Source organism: Eubalaena glacialis, chromosome 3 (genome assembly GCF_028564815.1).
Source record: "Eubalaena glacialis isolate mEubGla1 chromosome 3, mEubGla1.1.hap2.+ XY, whole genome shotgun sequence".
NCBI lineage: Eukaryota > Metazoa > Chordata > Mammalia > Artiodactyla > Balaenidae > Eubalaena > Eubalaena glacialis.
In genome coordinates, this window is record NC_083718.1 from 152092339 (window position 1) to 152109058 (window position 16720).

Here is a 16720-nt window from a genome sequence, read left to right on the forward strand (position 1 = left end):
GGTCTGGGATGAAGATATCAATTTAGATGTCATTAGCATAATCAGCATTTGAAGGTTTAGAAATGGCTGAGGTTGGCTAGGAAGAGAGTACACAGAGGGAAGTGAAGGGAGCCAGGAGGCCCGAGGAATAACGCATTTTAGGGTGGTTGAATAGACAAGGAGAATGAGGAGAGACCTGTGAAGAGAGAGTAAAACCAGAAGACTAGGGGAACAAAAACCAAGAGAGGAGAGCGTTTCAAGACTGTTGGAGAGGTTTGCTTAGAGTGTGGAAAGGTCCAATAAGATAAGGATAGAAAAATATTACTCACTGATGACTTTGACAAGAGCAGTTTCAGTGAAGTGTGTGTGTCGGGGGGTCACACTTCAAACAGCATACAACAGGTTGACAAATTAACTGGAGGTGTTCTTGCTTTGACAGCACGTATAGTAAAACTGGAACAATACAGAGAAAATTGGCATGACTCCTACATACAGATGACACACAGATTCGTGAAGTGCTCCATATGTTTTGTGTATGGATCTGACTTTTGGACAACGTTAGCTTTTACATATTCAAAAAAGAAAATTGAACCAACAAGAATGAAAGGGATCCTAAAACTGAATATAAACAGACAGAAATAAACCTAACTATATTTAAATAAGTAATATAACCATTCTGAAGGAAAATAAAAAACCGATCAGGATAACTTTTGAACACAGTACTTTGACTATATTCCCTTAGTCTAAAAACAAAACAAAAATGCAAACAAATATTGAACATTATTTAATAGATTGTTTTCGGGGACTTCCCTGGTGGCGCAGTGGTTAAGAATCCGCCTGCCAATGCAGGGGACACAGGTTCGAGCCCTGGTCCAGGAAGATCCCACATGCCGTGGAGCAACTAAGCCCATGTGGCACAACTACTGAGCCTGCGCTCTAGAGCCCGCGAGCCACAACTACTGAGCCTGTGTGCTACAACTACTGAAGCCCATGCGCCTAGAGCCCATGCTCCGCAACAAGAGAAGTCACCGCAGTGAGAAACCCACGCACCGCAACGAAGAGTAGCCCCCGCTTGCTGCAGCTAGAGAAAGCCCGTGTGCAGCAACGAAGACCCAACGCAGCCAAAAATAAATAAATAATTAATTAATTTAAAAAAAGATTGTTTTCTTTAGTGGAATGGATATAGCAATTCTGAAACTATTTGGTGTATATCATAACACTGAACAAATGAAAATAAGACGTTGATGCCGTTGAGAGCCAGAGTTCTCACTGTGGGAAACGGGAGATGCAAATCAGGAATTGGAGAAAGAACCCTGTGGTGTTGAACTGGAATTAGAGGTACCAGTACTGAATTCATGATTAAAAATAGTTGAACTATCTTAAGCTGCCTTTCCTCCTTGGCTCTGTTTACTTAAAGGGCCTAGAAGCAGTTACTCCCCAGTAGCAATGGATATATCTGGTGCCCAGATCTCGGCTTCTAAATAGCATTCCCCACCTAAAGGAGTGCTCTTTTGGAGAGAGGGATGATTTCCAAGGCTAGACAGGGAAAATACTAGATGAACCTGGAACACGGTATTATACCAGAAAGCAAGGAAATGCTAAAAAAAAATGAGCATGTGTTAAAAGGACACAGAAACCAGCTTAAAGGGGGTCTCTATGGCCAAATCTAGGACAAGTTGAACAATAAAATGAATAATGACAATGATGGATTATAACCTATTAAATAAAATAAGAATCCATGAGTTTTTTTTTTTTTACTGGTGATAATAAACAAATATATAGATAAATAAGAGAGAAGGGAAAGATCTTGCTTACAATAGAATGCTAACTAAGAAAATGTAGATGGGCTAATGGAGTTATAGAATCACCATCTTTTTTCTTTTGGCTGCACGGCTTGTGGGACCTTAGTTCCGCGACCAGAGATTGAACCCAGCCCACAGCAGTGAAAGCACATAGTCCTAACCACCGGACCACCAGGGAATTCTGTAGCATCACCATTTTGCAACTATCATAGTAATTGATTCAGGCAAGAATTATCAGTGAATGTGGAAACCTTTGGGCAAAAGTTTTGACGAGGAACAGGATATTTACATAGTCTCAGCATACCTCTCCACAGATTACTCATTATTTACATAGGAAAAAAATACTAACTTTTTTTTTTTGGTGCAGTGGTTAAGAATCCGCCTGCCAATGCAGGGGACACGGGTTCGAGCCCTGGTCCAGGAAGATCCCACATGCGGAGGAGCAACTAAGCCCGTGCGCCACAACTACTGAGCCTGCACGCCACAACTACTGAGCCCTCGTGCCACAACTACTGAAGCCTGCGCGGCTAGAGCCTGTGCTCTGCAACAAGAGAAGCCACCGCAATGAGAAGCCCCCGCTCATAGCAGCTAGAGAAAGCCCGTGGGCAGAAACAAAGACCCAATGCAGCCAAAAATAAATTTTTTAAAAATTTTGCGCCAAAAAAATACTAACTAGTGAAGACCTAGCAGATACCACCTTAACCAACTGATCAAAATGAATACGATCAATAATGGGACCAGGTAACTCCGTATTTCTCCTCATGTGACACACCATCCCATAGGTGGTATTCCTGCCCACTCCAAAAAAAGAAAAATGTAAATCTCATCATAAGGAAATAGGACACAAACCCAAATAGAGGGAAATTCTATAGAACAATGGCCTGTACTTAAAAAAAAAGTCAGTATCATGAATAACAATCTATTTTAGATTAAAAGAAATTAAAGAGTCATGACAGTTAAATGCAATGCATGATTAGGGATCAAGCACTGGATCAGACCTTGTATAGGATGGAAAACTGCTATATAGGATATTATCAGGCCAATAAGTGAACTTTGAATGTTGACTATAAATAAGAATTATATCAGTGATAAAGTTCCTGAATGTAATCTTCATATTGGGGGTGGGGGTGGGGAGAGGGGTGTATAGGTATGTAAGAGAATGTCCTTGTTCTTAGAAAATACACACTGAAGTACTTAGGGTGTTAGGGGTAAAGGCTCCAATTCAAATGGTTCAGAACTCCCCCCCCACCACACACACATACATCTATATATTTATGTGTGCATGTGTACACATATACACACACACAGATAAAGAGACTGTGGCAAAATACTAACTTTTGGTGCCCCTGGATAAAGAGTATATGGGAACTCTTTGTAATATTTTTACAACTCTTCTGAAAGTTAGGAATTATTTTAGAGTAAAAAGTTTAAAAATAAATTGGAGATGAGTAAGTAGAAACAGTATGTAGATAACCCTTTTGAGAAATTTGGCTGTGAAGGGGAGCAGAGAAGTAGACCCAGAGTCAGGGTTGTAAAATATCTCTTCGAAGATGGGAGAAACTAGAATAGGTTTGCATGGTGATGAGAACAATGATGGGCCTCAGTTCCTCCTTTTTAAGAAGAGAGATTTGATGATATACCCTTTCCTCAGGCCCTCTAAGACTCTCCTACCTTTAGATAATGTGAGCTCCTCTGAAAACACATTTTATTCCTTAAACTTCAACCAGGAAAAGACATTTGGGCTACCACTGGAGGGCAGTACAAAATGATGCTGCATGTCATTCTGATGGTTTTATTGTTTCAGCTGCTGGAACAAAACAAAGCCATTTACATGATTTTCTCTCAAATGTGTTACAAGAAATAAACCTCCTTCTAACGCACAACTTTTCTTTTTTTAAACATCTTTATTGGAGTATAATTGCTTTACAATGGTGTGTTAGTTTCTGCTGTATAACAAAGTGAATCAGCTGTATGTATACATATATCCCCATATCTCCTCCCTCTTGCGTCTCCCTCCCACCCTCCCTATCCCACACCTCTAGGTGGACACAAAGCACCGAGCTGATCTCCCTGTGCTATGCAGCTGCTTCCCACTAGCTATCTCTTTTACATTTTTTAGTGTATATATGTCCATGCCACTCTCTCACTTCGTCCCAGCTTACCCTTCCCCCTCCCCATGTCAAGTCCATTCTCTACGTCTGTAATGCACAACTTTTCGCAAATGTTCTACAGAAGAAAAGCCCAGCATAATTCATAACAGGAGTTTGGCAGGCGGAGTGAAGTGGTGAGAGGGTCTTATGCTTGGAAAAATGCCTGTCACATAAGTTTAATAAAGAATAAATGATAACGGAAAATTTAGAGCATGTCAGAGTTGGAAGGGACCCTAGAGAAGGATGACTGCAGCCCCTTTTTTAAAGATAGCACCTTGGGTCCAGAGGAGGGGAAGGACTTGGCCAAAGCTACAATGACAGAGAAGGTAATGGTTTCAACATTTATCTGGTTAGTCTGTGAAGACAGATGTTGTGATATCTTCAAATGACATCATAAATATAGCTTGCAAAGAGACTGACCCCATCATTGATATTGATACTGAGTTCCTGAAAAAATTGTGACACCTCAGTTGCGAGACTGTGTCCCTTCCGTCTTCCTCAACCTTGGGAGAATATGACAATTTGCCTTCCACTCTTATCTGCTGCAACCGGTCCTAATGCTCTGGACAGCATAATTCTGATCATATCCAGCCTATTTCCCACACCTTTCTCACAGGAGCTTCAGACCCATAAGGGATCACTGTCAGGCTTTCCTACCAACATTGGGGGGTGGAGTTGAAGGCTATTGGAAAGAAAGTGAATGGGCATGCGGCAGTCCATTGTTTGGAAAGAAACAGCTGTATCCGTGCATTCGAGGGGAAGTGATCTTAAAAGGACAATCAGAAAATCCTAGTGAAATGTAAAAACTCTAAATATGACCTAAGTACATAAAGGAAAAGAAAGACTTTAGACTGATCAAAATACAGAAAGCAATATGACTTCATATCATGCTAATAAGTAGACTCAATTACATAGAAGGCCCCTAATGTCACTATTACCTACATAAAATGTTCAGGCATTAGCCTGGCATTTTAGCTCCCACCCCGTGCTCCAGCCATTGTTTCCTGAACACTCGCTGCCATGGTACAACTGCTATGATATATCAGGCTATGCTTTATACTTGCTCCATTTTGAGGCTCATCTCAAATGCCACCTTCTTTGCCTGCATTCCTTTATCTGACCCTCACACTTACTTGAAGATTCTTTTTGGCTACAGCCATTGCATGTGCCTGTCTTTAGCATTCATTTCATTCTGCCTTGTCTTCCCCACTACATAGTGAGCACTTTGAGGTCTTACTACTACTATTTTTTTTTAATTTATTTATTTTATTTATTTACTTTTGGCTGCTTTGGTTCTTTGTTGCTGTGCACGGCTTTCTCTAGTTGCGGCGAGCGGGGGCTACTCTTCGTTGCGGTGCATGGGGTTCTTATTGCGGTGGCTTCTCTTGTTGCAGAGCATGGGCTCTAGGCATGTGGGCTTCAGTAGTTGTGGCTCACAGGATCTAGAGCACAGGCTCAGTAGTTGTGGTGCACAGGCTTAGTTGCTCCGTGGCATGTGGGATCTTCCTGGACCAGGGCTCGAACCCGTGTCCCCTGCATTGGCAGGCGGATTCTTAACCACTGTGCCACCAGGGAAGCCCTACTACTATTATTTTAGGGATCGTTTCCATTCATTAATAATCTACCAATAATCTTTCTTATCTTTCTATACCTCTCCTGTCTTTCCAGCTCACTCACTCCAACAGTTCTTTCGTTCCCCCCTTGGCCCTACAATCTAGTGATCCTAACACCTGTTCACCATTCCTTACCCATTTCATCTCCTCTCACTTCTCTTTTTATCCACTTCACTTCCAAGGTCCAATGTTATCATCATTCCTTTGATATGTCCTCTCCTCTCCTGCCCTGTCTTGCTTTGTTATTTTGCTTCACAAAATCCCTACCCTGGACAATCTAACTCTTCACTTACTCTCCACCTTTGGGAAAGTGGGTGAAGAAAAACCCACAACTATATCAACTGGACTCTTAAAATTCATCACCACTAACCTCATGTGGGCCGTTAGTGCTACCTGGGAATCATTTTATTTTAAAAGTCCATCCACTTTCCCTAAATGATTATTTCATACCTTTTCTTTCCTCAAACTTCTGACACCTTCCGCTTTCTTTTCCCTCTCAGCAGATAGCTCACCCACCTGCATCCATGCCGGCATACCCAGTCCTCTCTTCGGTACTCTAAAAATCAATCCTTTCCCTTCTGCTCCAGCAATCGTCTCTCTTACCTACATAATTAATACTTCACTTTCCAAAGGATCATCCCATCAGCTTAAAAAAGTGCTATGTTATTTCTTACCTTAAAAAACAAAATCTCTCCTGACTCCATATCCCCTTCTAGCTACCACACTTGCATCTGCTGTTCTTTTTACCTTGATTGTCACCCATCCTAGACATACTCTTGGTCAGTCTCTTACTTTAAGTCTTTTCTCAAATGTTTCCTTATCCATGAGGACTTTTCTGACCACCCTTAGACTCTCAACCTCTCCCATATAAGCTCATATAAGCTCCCATCTATCTTTCTTCCTTCCCTAATATATTTTTCTCCTATCAGCTTATGATTATATATATACATATTCATCTGTATGTGTATATATGTATACAATCATAAGTAAATAAGGAGAAAATATATGATTTATAAATTATATTTATAATTTATAAATATATATTATTTATTTATTTATAATTTTATATATAGTTTATATAATTGTCACTCTTCCCCCATTGAAATATAAGCTGCATGAAGGCAGAGTTTTGTTTGTTTTGTTTACCGTTGTATCCTCAGTACCTAGAACAGTGCCTAGCACATAGTAGACTCAATAACTATTTTTAAAATAAATGAACAAATCCTCATGATAACCCTACAAGGTAGATCTACTTTTATCTCCTCCATTTTATAAATGAGGGAACTGAGGTTCAGATAGGTTAAGGAACTAACCTTAAATCACACAACTCATAAGTGGCAGAGCTGAGGTTGGAATTAAGGTGTGTTTTCCTTTAAAACCCACAACTTTAACCACTGTGGTATACTGCCTTCTCTATATCCCTGCAATCAGTCTTCTTAAGTCTATCACCACTGCCTCTGCCTCTCTCCAATAACTCTTTTTTTTTTTTTTTTTTTTTAATTTATTTTTGGCTGTGTTGCGTCTTCGTTTCTGTGCGAGGGCTTTCTCTAGTTGCGGCAAGCGGGGGTCACTCTTCATCGCGGTGCGCGGGCCTCTCACTATCATGGCCTCTCGTTGCGGAGCACAGGCTCCAGACGCGCAGGCTCAGTAGTTGTGGCTCACGGGCCCAGTTGCTCCGCGGCATGTGGGATCTTCCCAGACCAGGCTCGAACCCGTGTCCCCTGCATTGGCAGGCAGATTCTCAACCACTGCGCCTCCAGGGAAGCCCTCTCCAATAACTCTTACCGGGATCTCTAAAGCCTCCATCCTTGACCCCACTGCTCCATCCATTTTTTTGTTTAATTAATTTATTTATTTTTGGCTTCGTCGGGTCTTAGTTGCAGCATGCAGGATATCTTCGTTGAGGCATGTGGGATCTTTCGTTGAGGCGCGCGGGCTCTTTGTTGTGGTGCCCGGGCTTTTCTCTAGCTGCGGCGCGCAGGCTCCAGGTCGCGTGGGCTCTGTAGTTTGCAGCACGTGGGCTCTAATTGAGGAGCACGAGCTCAGTAATTGTGGCGCGCGGGCTTAGTTGCCCCAATGCATGTGGGATCTTAGTTCCCTGACAGGGATCGAACCAGCGTCCACTGCACTGTAAGGCGGATTCTTTACCACTGGACCACCAGGGAAGCCCCTCACTGTTCCATCCTTTACCCAGAGTGACGTGTGTGTGTGTGTGTATGTGTGTGTGTGTACAGTTAAGTGGTTTTTACTGTACTCACAGAGTTGCACAACCATCACCATTATCTAATTACAGGACATTTTCATCACTCCAAAAAGAAACCCTGTACCCACTAGCAGTCACTCTTCTTTTCCCCTTCCCCCAGCTCCTGGCAACTGCTAATCTACTTTCTGTCTCCATGGATTTGCCTTTTTTGGACATTTCATAGAAATGGATTCATACAATATGTGGTTTTTTGTGTCTGGCTTCTTTCCCTTCCTTCAGTGTTCATCCATGTTGCAGCATGTATCAGTAGTTCATTCTTTTTTATTGCCGAATAATAATACTCCATTGTATGGCTATACCACATGTATTTATCTATTCATCAGTGATGAACATTTGGGTTGTTTCCATCTTTGGCTATTATGAATAATGCCACTAGGAACATTCATATACAAGTTTTTATGTGACTACGTTTTTAATTATGTTAGCTATATACCTAGGAATAGAATTGTTGGGGCCTATGGTAACTCTATGTTTTACTCTTTGAGGAACTGCCAAATTGTTTTCCAAAGTGGCTGTACCATTTTACACATCCACCAGCAATGTATGAGGGATCCAATTTCTCCACATCCTTATCAACACTGAATATTGCAACAATCTCAACGACATCACTATTTTGCATGTGGATATACAGTTGTTACTGTCCATTTTTAAAATTATAGCCATTTTAGTGGGTGTGAAGCAGTATTTCATTGTGGTTTTGATTTGTATTTCCCAAATGAGTAATGATGTTGAGCATCTTTTTGTGCACTTTTCGGCCATTTGTATATATTCTTTGGAGAAATATTGACTCAAATCTTTTACCCATTTTCAATTGGTTGAGTTGTAAGAGTTCTTCACGTATTCTGGATAGCCCACTTATCAGATATATGATTTGCAAATATTTTCTCCCATTCCTTGGATTGTCTTTTCACTTTCTTGATGGTGTCCTTTGAAACACAAAAATTTTAAATTTTGGTGAAATTCAATTTACCTATTTTCCTTTTGCTGCTTATGCTTTTGGTGTTACATCTAAGAAATCATTGCCTAATTCAAAGTCATGAAGATTTACATCTATGTTTTTCTTCTTAGAGTTTTATAGTCTTACATTTGCATCAATGATCTATTTTGAGTTGGTTTTTGTATATGGTATGAGGAGGAAGCCTAACTTCATTCTTTTTGTTTGTTTGTTTGTGGTTTTATTTATTTATTTTTGGTTGTGCTGTGTAGCATAAGGGATCTTAGTTCCAGGGATCAAACTCCTTCCCCCTGCAGTGGAAGCACGGAATCCTAACCACTGGACCGCCAGGGAATTCCTTAACTTCATTCTTTTGCGTGTGGACATCCAGTTGTCCCAGTACCATTTGTTGAAAAGACTATTCTTGCCCCAACTTGAATTGTCTTGGCAATCCTGTGGAAAATCAATGGACCATAAATGTACGGGCTTATTTTTGAAGTCTCAATTATATTCCATTGATTTATATGTCTCCCCTTATGCCAGTACCACACTAACTTGATTACTGTATTTTTATGGTAAGTTTGAAATCAGGAATTATGAGTCTTCCAACTCTGTTCTTCATTTTCAAGATTGAGTCCCTTGCAATTCCATAGAAATTTTAGAATTGTTAGTTTCTGCAAAGAAGTTAGGTGGGATTCTGATAGGACTTGCCTTGAATCTGTAGATCAGTTTAGGGAGTATTAAGTTTTCTAATCCATGAACCTGAGAAGTGTTTCCATTTATTTAGGTCTTCTTTAATTTCTTTCAATGATGTTTTTGTAGTATTCAGTTACAAGTCTTATACTTCTTCTTTGGTTGAACATCAGCAGAAATCTTTGACTTGCATATAGAGACAATATTGAAAATAACAACAAAAAACCCTCTCGAACACTGAGCACCGAGGGTGTATAATTACATTTATATACAGTTAAATGCAAATATGATGCTACAATTCTATTTACATATTTTGATTTTCTGGACTGGGGGACAGAGTGGATAGTGTCTCCAGTGCAAGTATGTGCCCTTTTTTGTCTCTTAGCACCAAATGTTGCTGTGAATTGGGACAGTCTCCTCAGATTTTTAAAATTCGACAGACTTACTTCAGATCTCTGTTAGGGGTGAGACAGTGTTTATCAGTAAAACTAATGAACACGGGTCTGTTATAAAGATAACCAAATCCTTAATCATCATTGTCATAACCATAATGTGATAGTCCCCATTTGTAGGGCACTTATTCCCATTCCCATGTGCCAGACACTGTGCAAAGTGCTTTATAAGCATCAACTATTTAATTTTCTTAATCACTCTGATACAGTTTGCATAAAACTGAGGCTCGAAGACTTTACATAACTTGTCCATGGTATTATAGATTAAGTGGAGACCTTGATTCAATCTCAAATTTGTCTGATTACAAAGCCCATCCTCTTAACCACTGTCCTGATGTTAGGGTTCCTGGCCTATAAACTTGACTTCCTTTTGGAAGGATAAAATAGGTTCCTGATTGTGTTTTTAAAAAATCAAGGCCACTAGATTTGAAAATACTATCAACACAAAACAATAATCGTCCCATTTGCTTCCAGTGGTGATTTTGCATCTCTGAGAATCTCCAGACAGACACATTTCTCTAAGCCTCTTCTGGCCCAGCCATGATTCCCTCTGGGTATTTCCTAAAATTCCCTCCTGCATCTTCCTCTGCTAGCTCCTCCCTCTCCCATCTCCACCATGCTCCATCCCACCAAACATCTCAACATGCCCAGAACATACTTGTTCTTCTTTGCTTTGTTGACACATACTTCACCTGGAAAGACCTGGCTCTGTTGTAGGTCAATGGTCAGGGGTTTGATGAGAAGTCCCTGGAGGGTTTTAAACAGGGAAATGATAAGATCTAACGAACATTTTAAAAAGATCACTCTGTCTATTATAAGGATAACAGACGTAGGTGCAAACATGAAATTGGGGAGATTAGTTAAGGAGCTTTAGCAGTGGTCTAGGAAAAAGGTGATGGTGGCAGTGAAGATACTGAGAAATGGTCAGATCTGGAATATATTTTGAAAATAGAATTGGAATTTCAGATATATACTGGAGGTTGAGCTAGCAAAACTTGCTGATAGTTTGGATGTGGGCTATGAAAGAAAGCACAGAATCAAAGAAGAAGAGCAATGAAGGCCTGAACAAGGCATCCTCTATTTGTGTTATGAGATGTTCAATACACAGTCATCGTTTTACACTGAGACACAACTGTGATTGTGGCTTAGAAAATCTTTGACTGAAAGAGTTGTCTATTTGTCATTATGTGTGCATGTGGGGTATCTTAGCTTTCTCCATGTACATGAACCTTCTAAGAGCAGGACACTGTGCTAGGTCTTTCACAAAAGTTGCATCATTTGACTTACCCCAAACACTTAGAAGCAGGAGTTAATATCCCCATTTTACAGAGAAGGAACTAAGAATTTATGATTTCACTGAGGTTACATATTTAGTAATGGGCTGAACTGAGACTTGAAGTCAAATTTTACTCTAAAGCCCATGCTCTTGTCACTGCAATAATTCAAAGGTACAGAATCAGAATTCCCCAAACTTTTCTCCTCATTAATTGAAGCCTCTGTTGACCTTCATGTGCCCTACTTTAGAGCCCAAGGCTGGCAAACAGGACAGCTTTGTTCTGTCTGTAGCCCATCTGCAGACTTGCCTTGTGATTTAGGGCAAGCTTCTTAATTTGATGGTGTCTCAGCGTTCCCCCATGTTAAAGCAGGACTTGTAATTAGTGATGGAGACAATTCTTTGAAATCTGCAGATGAAAGGACCTGCAGCCTTGAGTGTAGATATTTTCTTTCCCATGGTGATCTTTTTGTTTCATATAGCTTCGGGGACCCTTCATAAGGAAAGGAAAAAAAAAAAAAAAGAAAAGAAGAAAAAGGAAGGAAATAGGACAAGTGTAAAACTGTATTTGCTTGCTTGCTACAAGCCAGTGGAACTTTGGGGACATAAATGTAATAATCTCCCTTACTCTACAGAACTCAATAAACATTACTAATAAATGAATAAATTTTATTCAAAAAAACTTTAAGGTAGGCCTTTTTTTTTTTTTCAATATTCAGGTTCCTTTATTGGTCTCACTGAAGATCTTTAAAAATGATTTCTATGTTGTTTCTGGCTTCTTAAATCCTAAATATTCTCCAGTAGGAAGCAAAAGGAGCTAACGCTTATGTAGTGTCTGCTGTGTGCCAGGTATCAGGCTAACTGCTTTCACATGAAACCTCGTTTAATCATCATAATAGCACTATCAGGTAGGTGTTATTATTACCTTCAATTTAAAGGAGAGGAAACCATGGCTTGGTATAGTTCTTTGACTTGTCCAAGGCCACAAAATTAGGAAGTTGGACTAAGCTGGGTCTTCCCAGTTCTAAATTCAGGCTCTTCCCAGGACACCCCCTTGCCCTGAAAAATTAGCAATGACGACAATTTTGAACTGTGCTATCACACCCTGGGTGTGTGTGGCATTTAAAAATCTCTTACTGCTTGTTCTTTCCAGTCCCTGGCACAGGGACAGTTATTTGTGTAGCACAATTGTTGTTATTGTGCAGCCTCACATATTTTTTCTGCCCTGGGCAAACATGAACAATAATGGGCTATATTTATGAAACCAGCAGCTTGGAAGCATGAGCTCCAGATTACCATTACAATTGTAGTATACTTTTTTTCCTTTTTTTGTAGCTTAGCACTATTTATATAGAAGGGCTTTCTCAAAGTCTCATGCCAATAAACTGGTTCTTTGTATACTCAGAGGGCTCCTCACAGGTTTTTTTTCCCCCAAAGTTTCCATCAATCATCCTGCATTTCTAAAAGCTGACATCACAGACATGCAGTGTTCATGAAGAGCTGATACGACAGTCACCTCCCGAAGTTGGAAAATAAAGAAATAAAAGTAGCTGTGGTTTCTCTTAAGGATGGATTGGGGAGGGGGTGTGGAGTTAGAGTAGGATAGAAAGATGGAAAGATAGGCTGATGACAAAGCTGCTCATGATCTAAGTTCTCTTCTTCAAGAAGATCTTGGGTTTAGGGTTACTATAAATCCATAGCCTCATCTTCAGCTTTCCATGGTCAAAAGCTCCATATTATGAAGTCTTCTCGGGAGTGATCAATGTCTGCAGGACACCAGCAACACGCCCTAGTAAAAAGCACATTTGAGTCAGAACACCTATGTATAATTCCTAGCCTTGTCACTATGAATTTGGACAAATTCCTCTTCTGTAAAATAAAATTAAATAACACCTATAGTGAGGATTAAATGAAATAATGTACATTGAGGCAGCAGTTGTTGGCTATCAGTATGAAGTAAGTCATCGCACACAACTTTACCTAGGGAAACAATGACAGGGATATATGTGTCAGCTGTTCAAAGCATTCCTTTCTAATAGTTAATGTATCCGCAAAACTGACTTAGTAATTGGAGGGTTGTTTGACAGGTAGAGAGTTAAATGGTGATGTTGAAGAATGGTATCCTTATAGGGACTTCCCTGGTGGTCCAGTGGTTAAGACTTCACCACAGAGGGTGCGGGTTCAATCCCTGGTGGAGGAGCTAAGATTCCACATGGCTCGTGGCCAAGAAACCAAAACATAAAAAAAACAGAAGCAATACTGTAACAAATTCAATAAAGACTTTAAAAATGGTCCACATCAAAAAAAAAAAAAAAAAAGAAAGAATGGTATCCTTATATTAATAGCTGCCACTTACTGAACACCCATTTCAGGCCAGGCTCTTCGATAAGACATTTATGCATGATTTCTAGTCCTTACACCATCCCTACAAGGTAGGTATTATTATCTCCAATGTACACATGAAGAATATGAAGCTTACAGACCCAGAGACATTAAGTTGCCCTACAAAAAACAGATAAGTCCTTTCTGTCTGCTACATGAAGATCATTCTTTTTACAATGAATTAGATCATAACATATCTTCCATTAGCTACATTTTACCCTCCTAAAATAGATCTGGGATATGACCTAGTGCTTTGATGAGATCTGGGACATGAATTTGCAAACTCTCATTGGTGTGTCGTCTAAAAAAACATCCAGTCCCGGAAGTTCTAGGCCTTTTCCGGAGTTTGGACCATCACTCCCATCCCCCCATTATGTCAAGTTTTTAATTTAAACCAGAACCAATGAGCAAAGAAGGAAGCCAATACAAATTATTGGTGGTCTGGAAGGGAGCCTGGGGCAATTCCCATACAAGTAGTCTTCCCTTGCTTAGGGGTCTGATTATCACTATTATTATTTTAACCAAGGCCCAAACCTGCTCTAATATGGTTTGGAGGAGTCTCCTTGAATAGCAAGCGAATTTGTACTCCCAGTAGCAATTTATTCCATGACTTTAAGATTTCTTAACTAAATCCGTGTATCTACATCTTTAGGTATTTCCATATATGTTATCTCATTCATCCTCACAATAACCCTAAGGTTGTACAAGTAGTAAATAGTTGAGACAGGATTGGAACCTGGATGTTTCTGATGTCCAAGCCCTGTTTATTCCACTATGGTATACTGCTTTGGTTATTGGCTGTATAACCTTGGGAAAATCACTTCATGTCTATGACCTTCAGTTACCTCATCAGTAAAGTGGGTATGATGATTACTACCTTTCATAGTTGTTAAGTTCAAAAGTGATAATATAAATTAGAAAATTAAAGTAGAAACATCAGTGGTGGTTATAGCTGATAAATGTACCAGGTGGAAAAGGAGTAATTTAAAACATTATTTCCCCTTCTCCCTTAGGTTAAAAAGAATAACAGCAAAAAGAGGCCAAAGGAGACTCTCTTGAGTAAGTTGTTGCTCACCAGACCTGCATGGCTGGCTCTTCGTTGGCTGGACCTTGTAAAAATGGGGTCTGAGTACAGTCAGGAATTTCTGAGGGCATTTCTGGGATGGTTTGCCTGTGGTGGTAAAGGTCTAAAACCTTACATGGGGCTAACTCCATCCTTGGCCTTGTTCAGTTGGCCCTCCTTGTGTGTCAAACGGGGACTACTACAAGAATGCTAACAGGGGTGTGGGCCTGATAGAGTTATGGTTTGTTGTTGTGGGAAGCCAACATGACTGAGAAAGGAAGACCCATTCCGGGCAAAGACATTTATTGAGGCCTACTCTGTGCTAGGCCAGATTGTGAGAGGGATGTAGTTGTGAGTCAGCCCTCTATTCTCATGGATTTTACAATCTAGTGGGGGTATAGAAAAGCCCTCAACTAACTCTTAAAAACAAGGCAGAGTGTAAGGATCATATCAGAGCAACTAAGAGGTGGGGTGGAATTTCCTAGAAGGTTTCTTGAAGTAGGTGGCATATAAGCCAAGCCTTGAAGGATGAGGATTTCAAGTAACTGATTGGTTATTTCAACTGAAGAAGGCAGCATGAGAAAGTGTAGGCTGTGTAATGTTTAACTTGGCAGGAACTAAGGCCTTGTACTGAGTACATAACACATTCTAGTGTCTGAGGATATAGAAATATATCAGAAACAGTCCTTGCCATTGAGGAGCTCTCAGTCTAGTGGGTAGACAGATGTAAAGTCATTAGAGTGATGATGACTTCATAAGGTAGAGAAGAAATGTTAAAAAGAAGAGTGTGTAACTCCGACTTGGGAGGTCAGGAGATGTTTTGCAAAGGAGGTGATACTTGAGTTGTGTCTTGAGAAAGTAGGAGGGGTTTGCCAGGTGGACTAAGGGAGGAGTTGGAGTGCTGCAGGCCCCTGAGTTCTTTTATTGAACAGTCTGAGTATGGTAGGCAGCAAGTGGGCTAGGAGAGTATTCTTTCCCCTTCCCACCCAGATTTTCATTTAAGAGTCTTCTCTTTCGATATCACCCCCTAATAGCCGATGGTTAAAATGAAAAGTATTGGAGTCTGACCTGGATTCTAATCCACCAGCTATCTAATCAGCTTTATGACCTTTCGTATGACACATATTTGTGTTTCAGTTTCCTAATTTGAACAACTTATTTATGTCTCAGTTCCTTCACTTATACAATTTAAAAATAAAGCGTCCAGCACAGATTCTGGCATATGTAAAGTACCGCTATTATTTCCTATCATTATCTCATTTAGTCCTCACAAACAACTTGGACTTTGGGTATAATTTCCCCCATTCTTCCGAAGCAGAAGCTTAGAGTGGGTAGGTGACTTGCTTAAAGTTCTCGGGACAATCTGGAGTTGTCTGCCTCCACAGCTCGTGCGACTTAATTTCATCTCCGCTCCGGGTTTTCTCAGGCGGCCCCAGCGGCAGGCTCCAGTCCGGCGGCAAAATCTCCGGCGCCAGGATTTGGGCGCCGCCGCGGCCTGCGCCCAGAGGGCGGGGCCAGGCGGGGCCGGGCGGGCCCGGGCGGGGCGGGGATGGGCGGGGCCAGGCGAGGCGGGGCGGGGCGGGGCCAGGCGGGGCGGGTGAGAGGAGGGAAGTTGTCGAAGTTAGGGGAGACGCCCGCCTGCCCGCCCGGGCCTCGCCTCCGGCTGGTCCCTCCGCCTCTTCCCCGCCCCGAGCCCCCGTCAGCCCGTCCTTCCTTCCCCTCCCGTGCATGATGGAAACACCATGGCTGCGGCGGCCCAGCTCTCTCTGACACAGGTAACGCCACCCGCCAGTCCGCCTGGCTCGGACGGCCGGTGTCCCCGGCCCCCTCCCCCACCGTCCTATGGTTCACCGACCTGGGCAGTTTCTCTCCGCCCCTGGCGGGGCGGCCGATACTGAGAGCGAGCGCGCGCGCGCGCGTGTGAGTGTGTGTATGTGTGTGTGTGTGTGTGTGTGTGTGTGAGAGTGTGAGTGTGACTGGGGGAGGACGCCATCCCGAGACGGCAGCTCAACCGCGGCAGCCGCGACCCCGCCCCGGCCGGTCGGCGCCGCAGCCCCGCCCCACGCGGCGCCCCCTCCTCCCGACCCCGCCGTGCCCCCCGCCCCGCTTGGTGTGT

At 41.7% G+C, this 16720-nt stretch overlaps 1 protein-coding gene and 1 non-coding gene across 4 annotated transcripts in view; both read left to right on the forward strand.

Annotated features, from left to right (window-relative positions):
- The first annotated feature begins 400 nt into the window (after window positions 1-400).
- LOC133089229 (U6 spliceosomal RNA) lies at window positions 401-509 on the forward strand. Its single transcript, XR_009700610.1, has one exon. It is a non-coding gene; the product is annotated as a U6 spliceosomal RNA (small nuclear RNA).
- A 15682-nt stretch (window positions 510-16191) lies between these two features.
- The window catches only part of EPS15 (epidermal growth factor receptor pathway substrate 15), a 158161-nt gene continuing 157632 nt past the window's right edge, over window positions 16192-16720 (forward strand). For all 3 annotated transcript variants that reach the window (XM_061184235.1, XM_061184237.1, XM_061184238.1), the window contains exon 1: window positions 16192-16379. In XM_061184235.1, coding sequence (XP_061040218.1) covers window positions 16347-16379 — 33 coding nt within the window. In that variant the 5' untranslated portion in view covers window positions 16192-16346. The remainder of the gene's footprint in view (window positions 16380-16720) is intronic.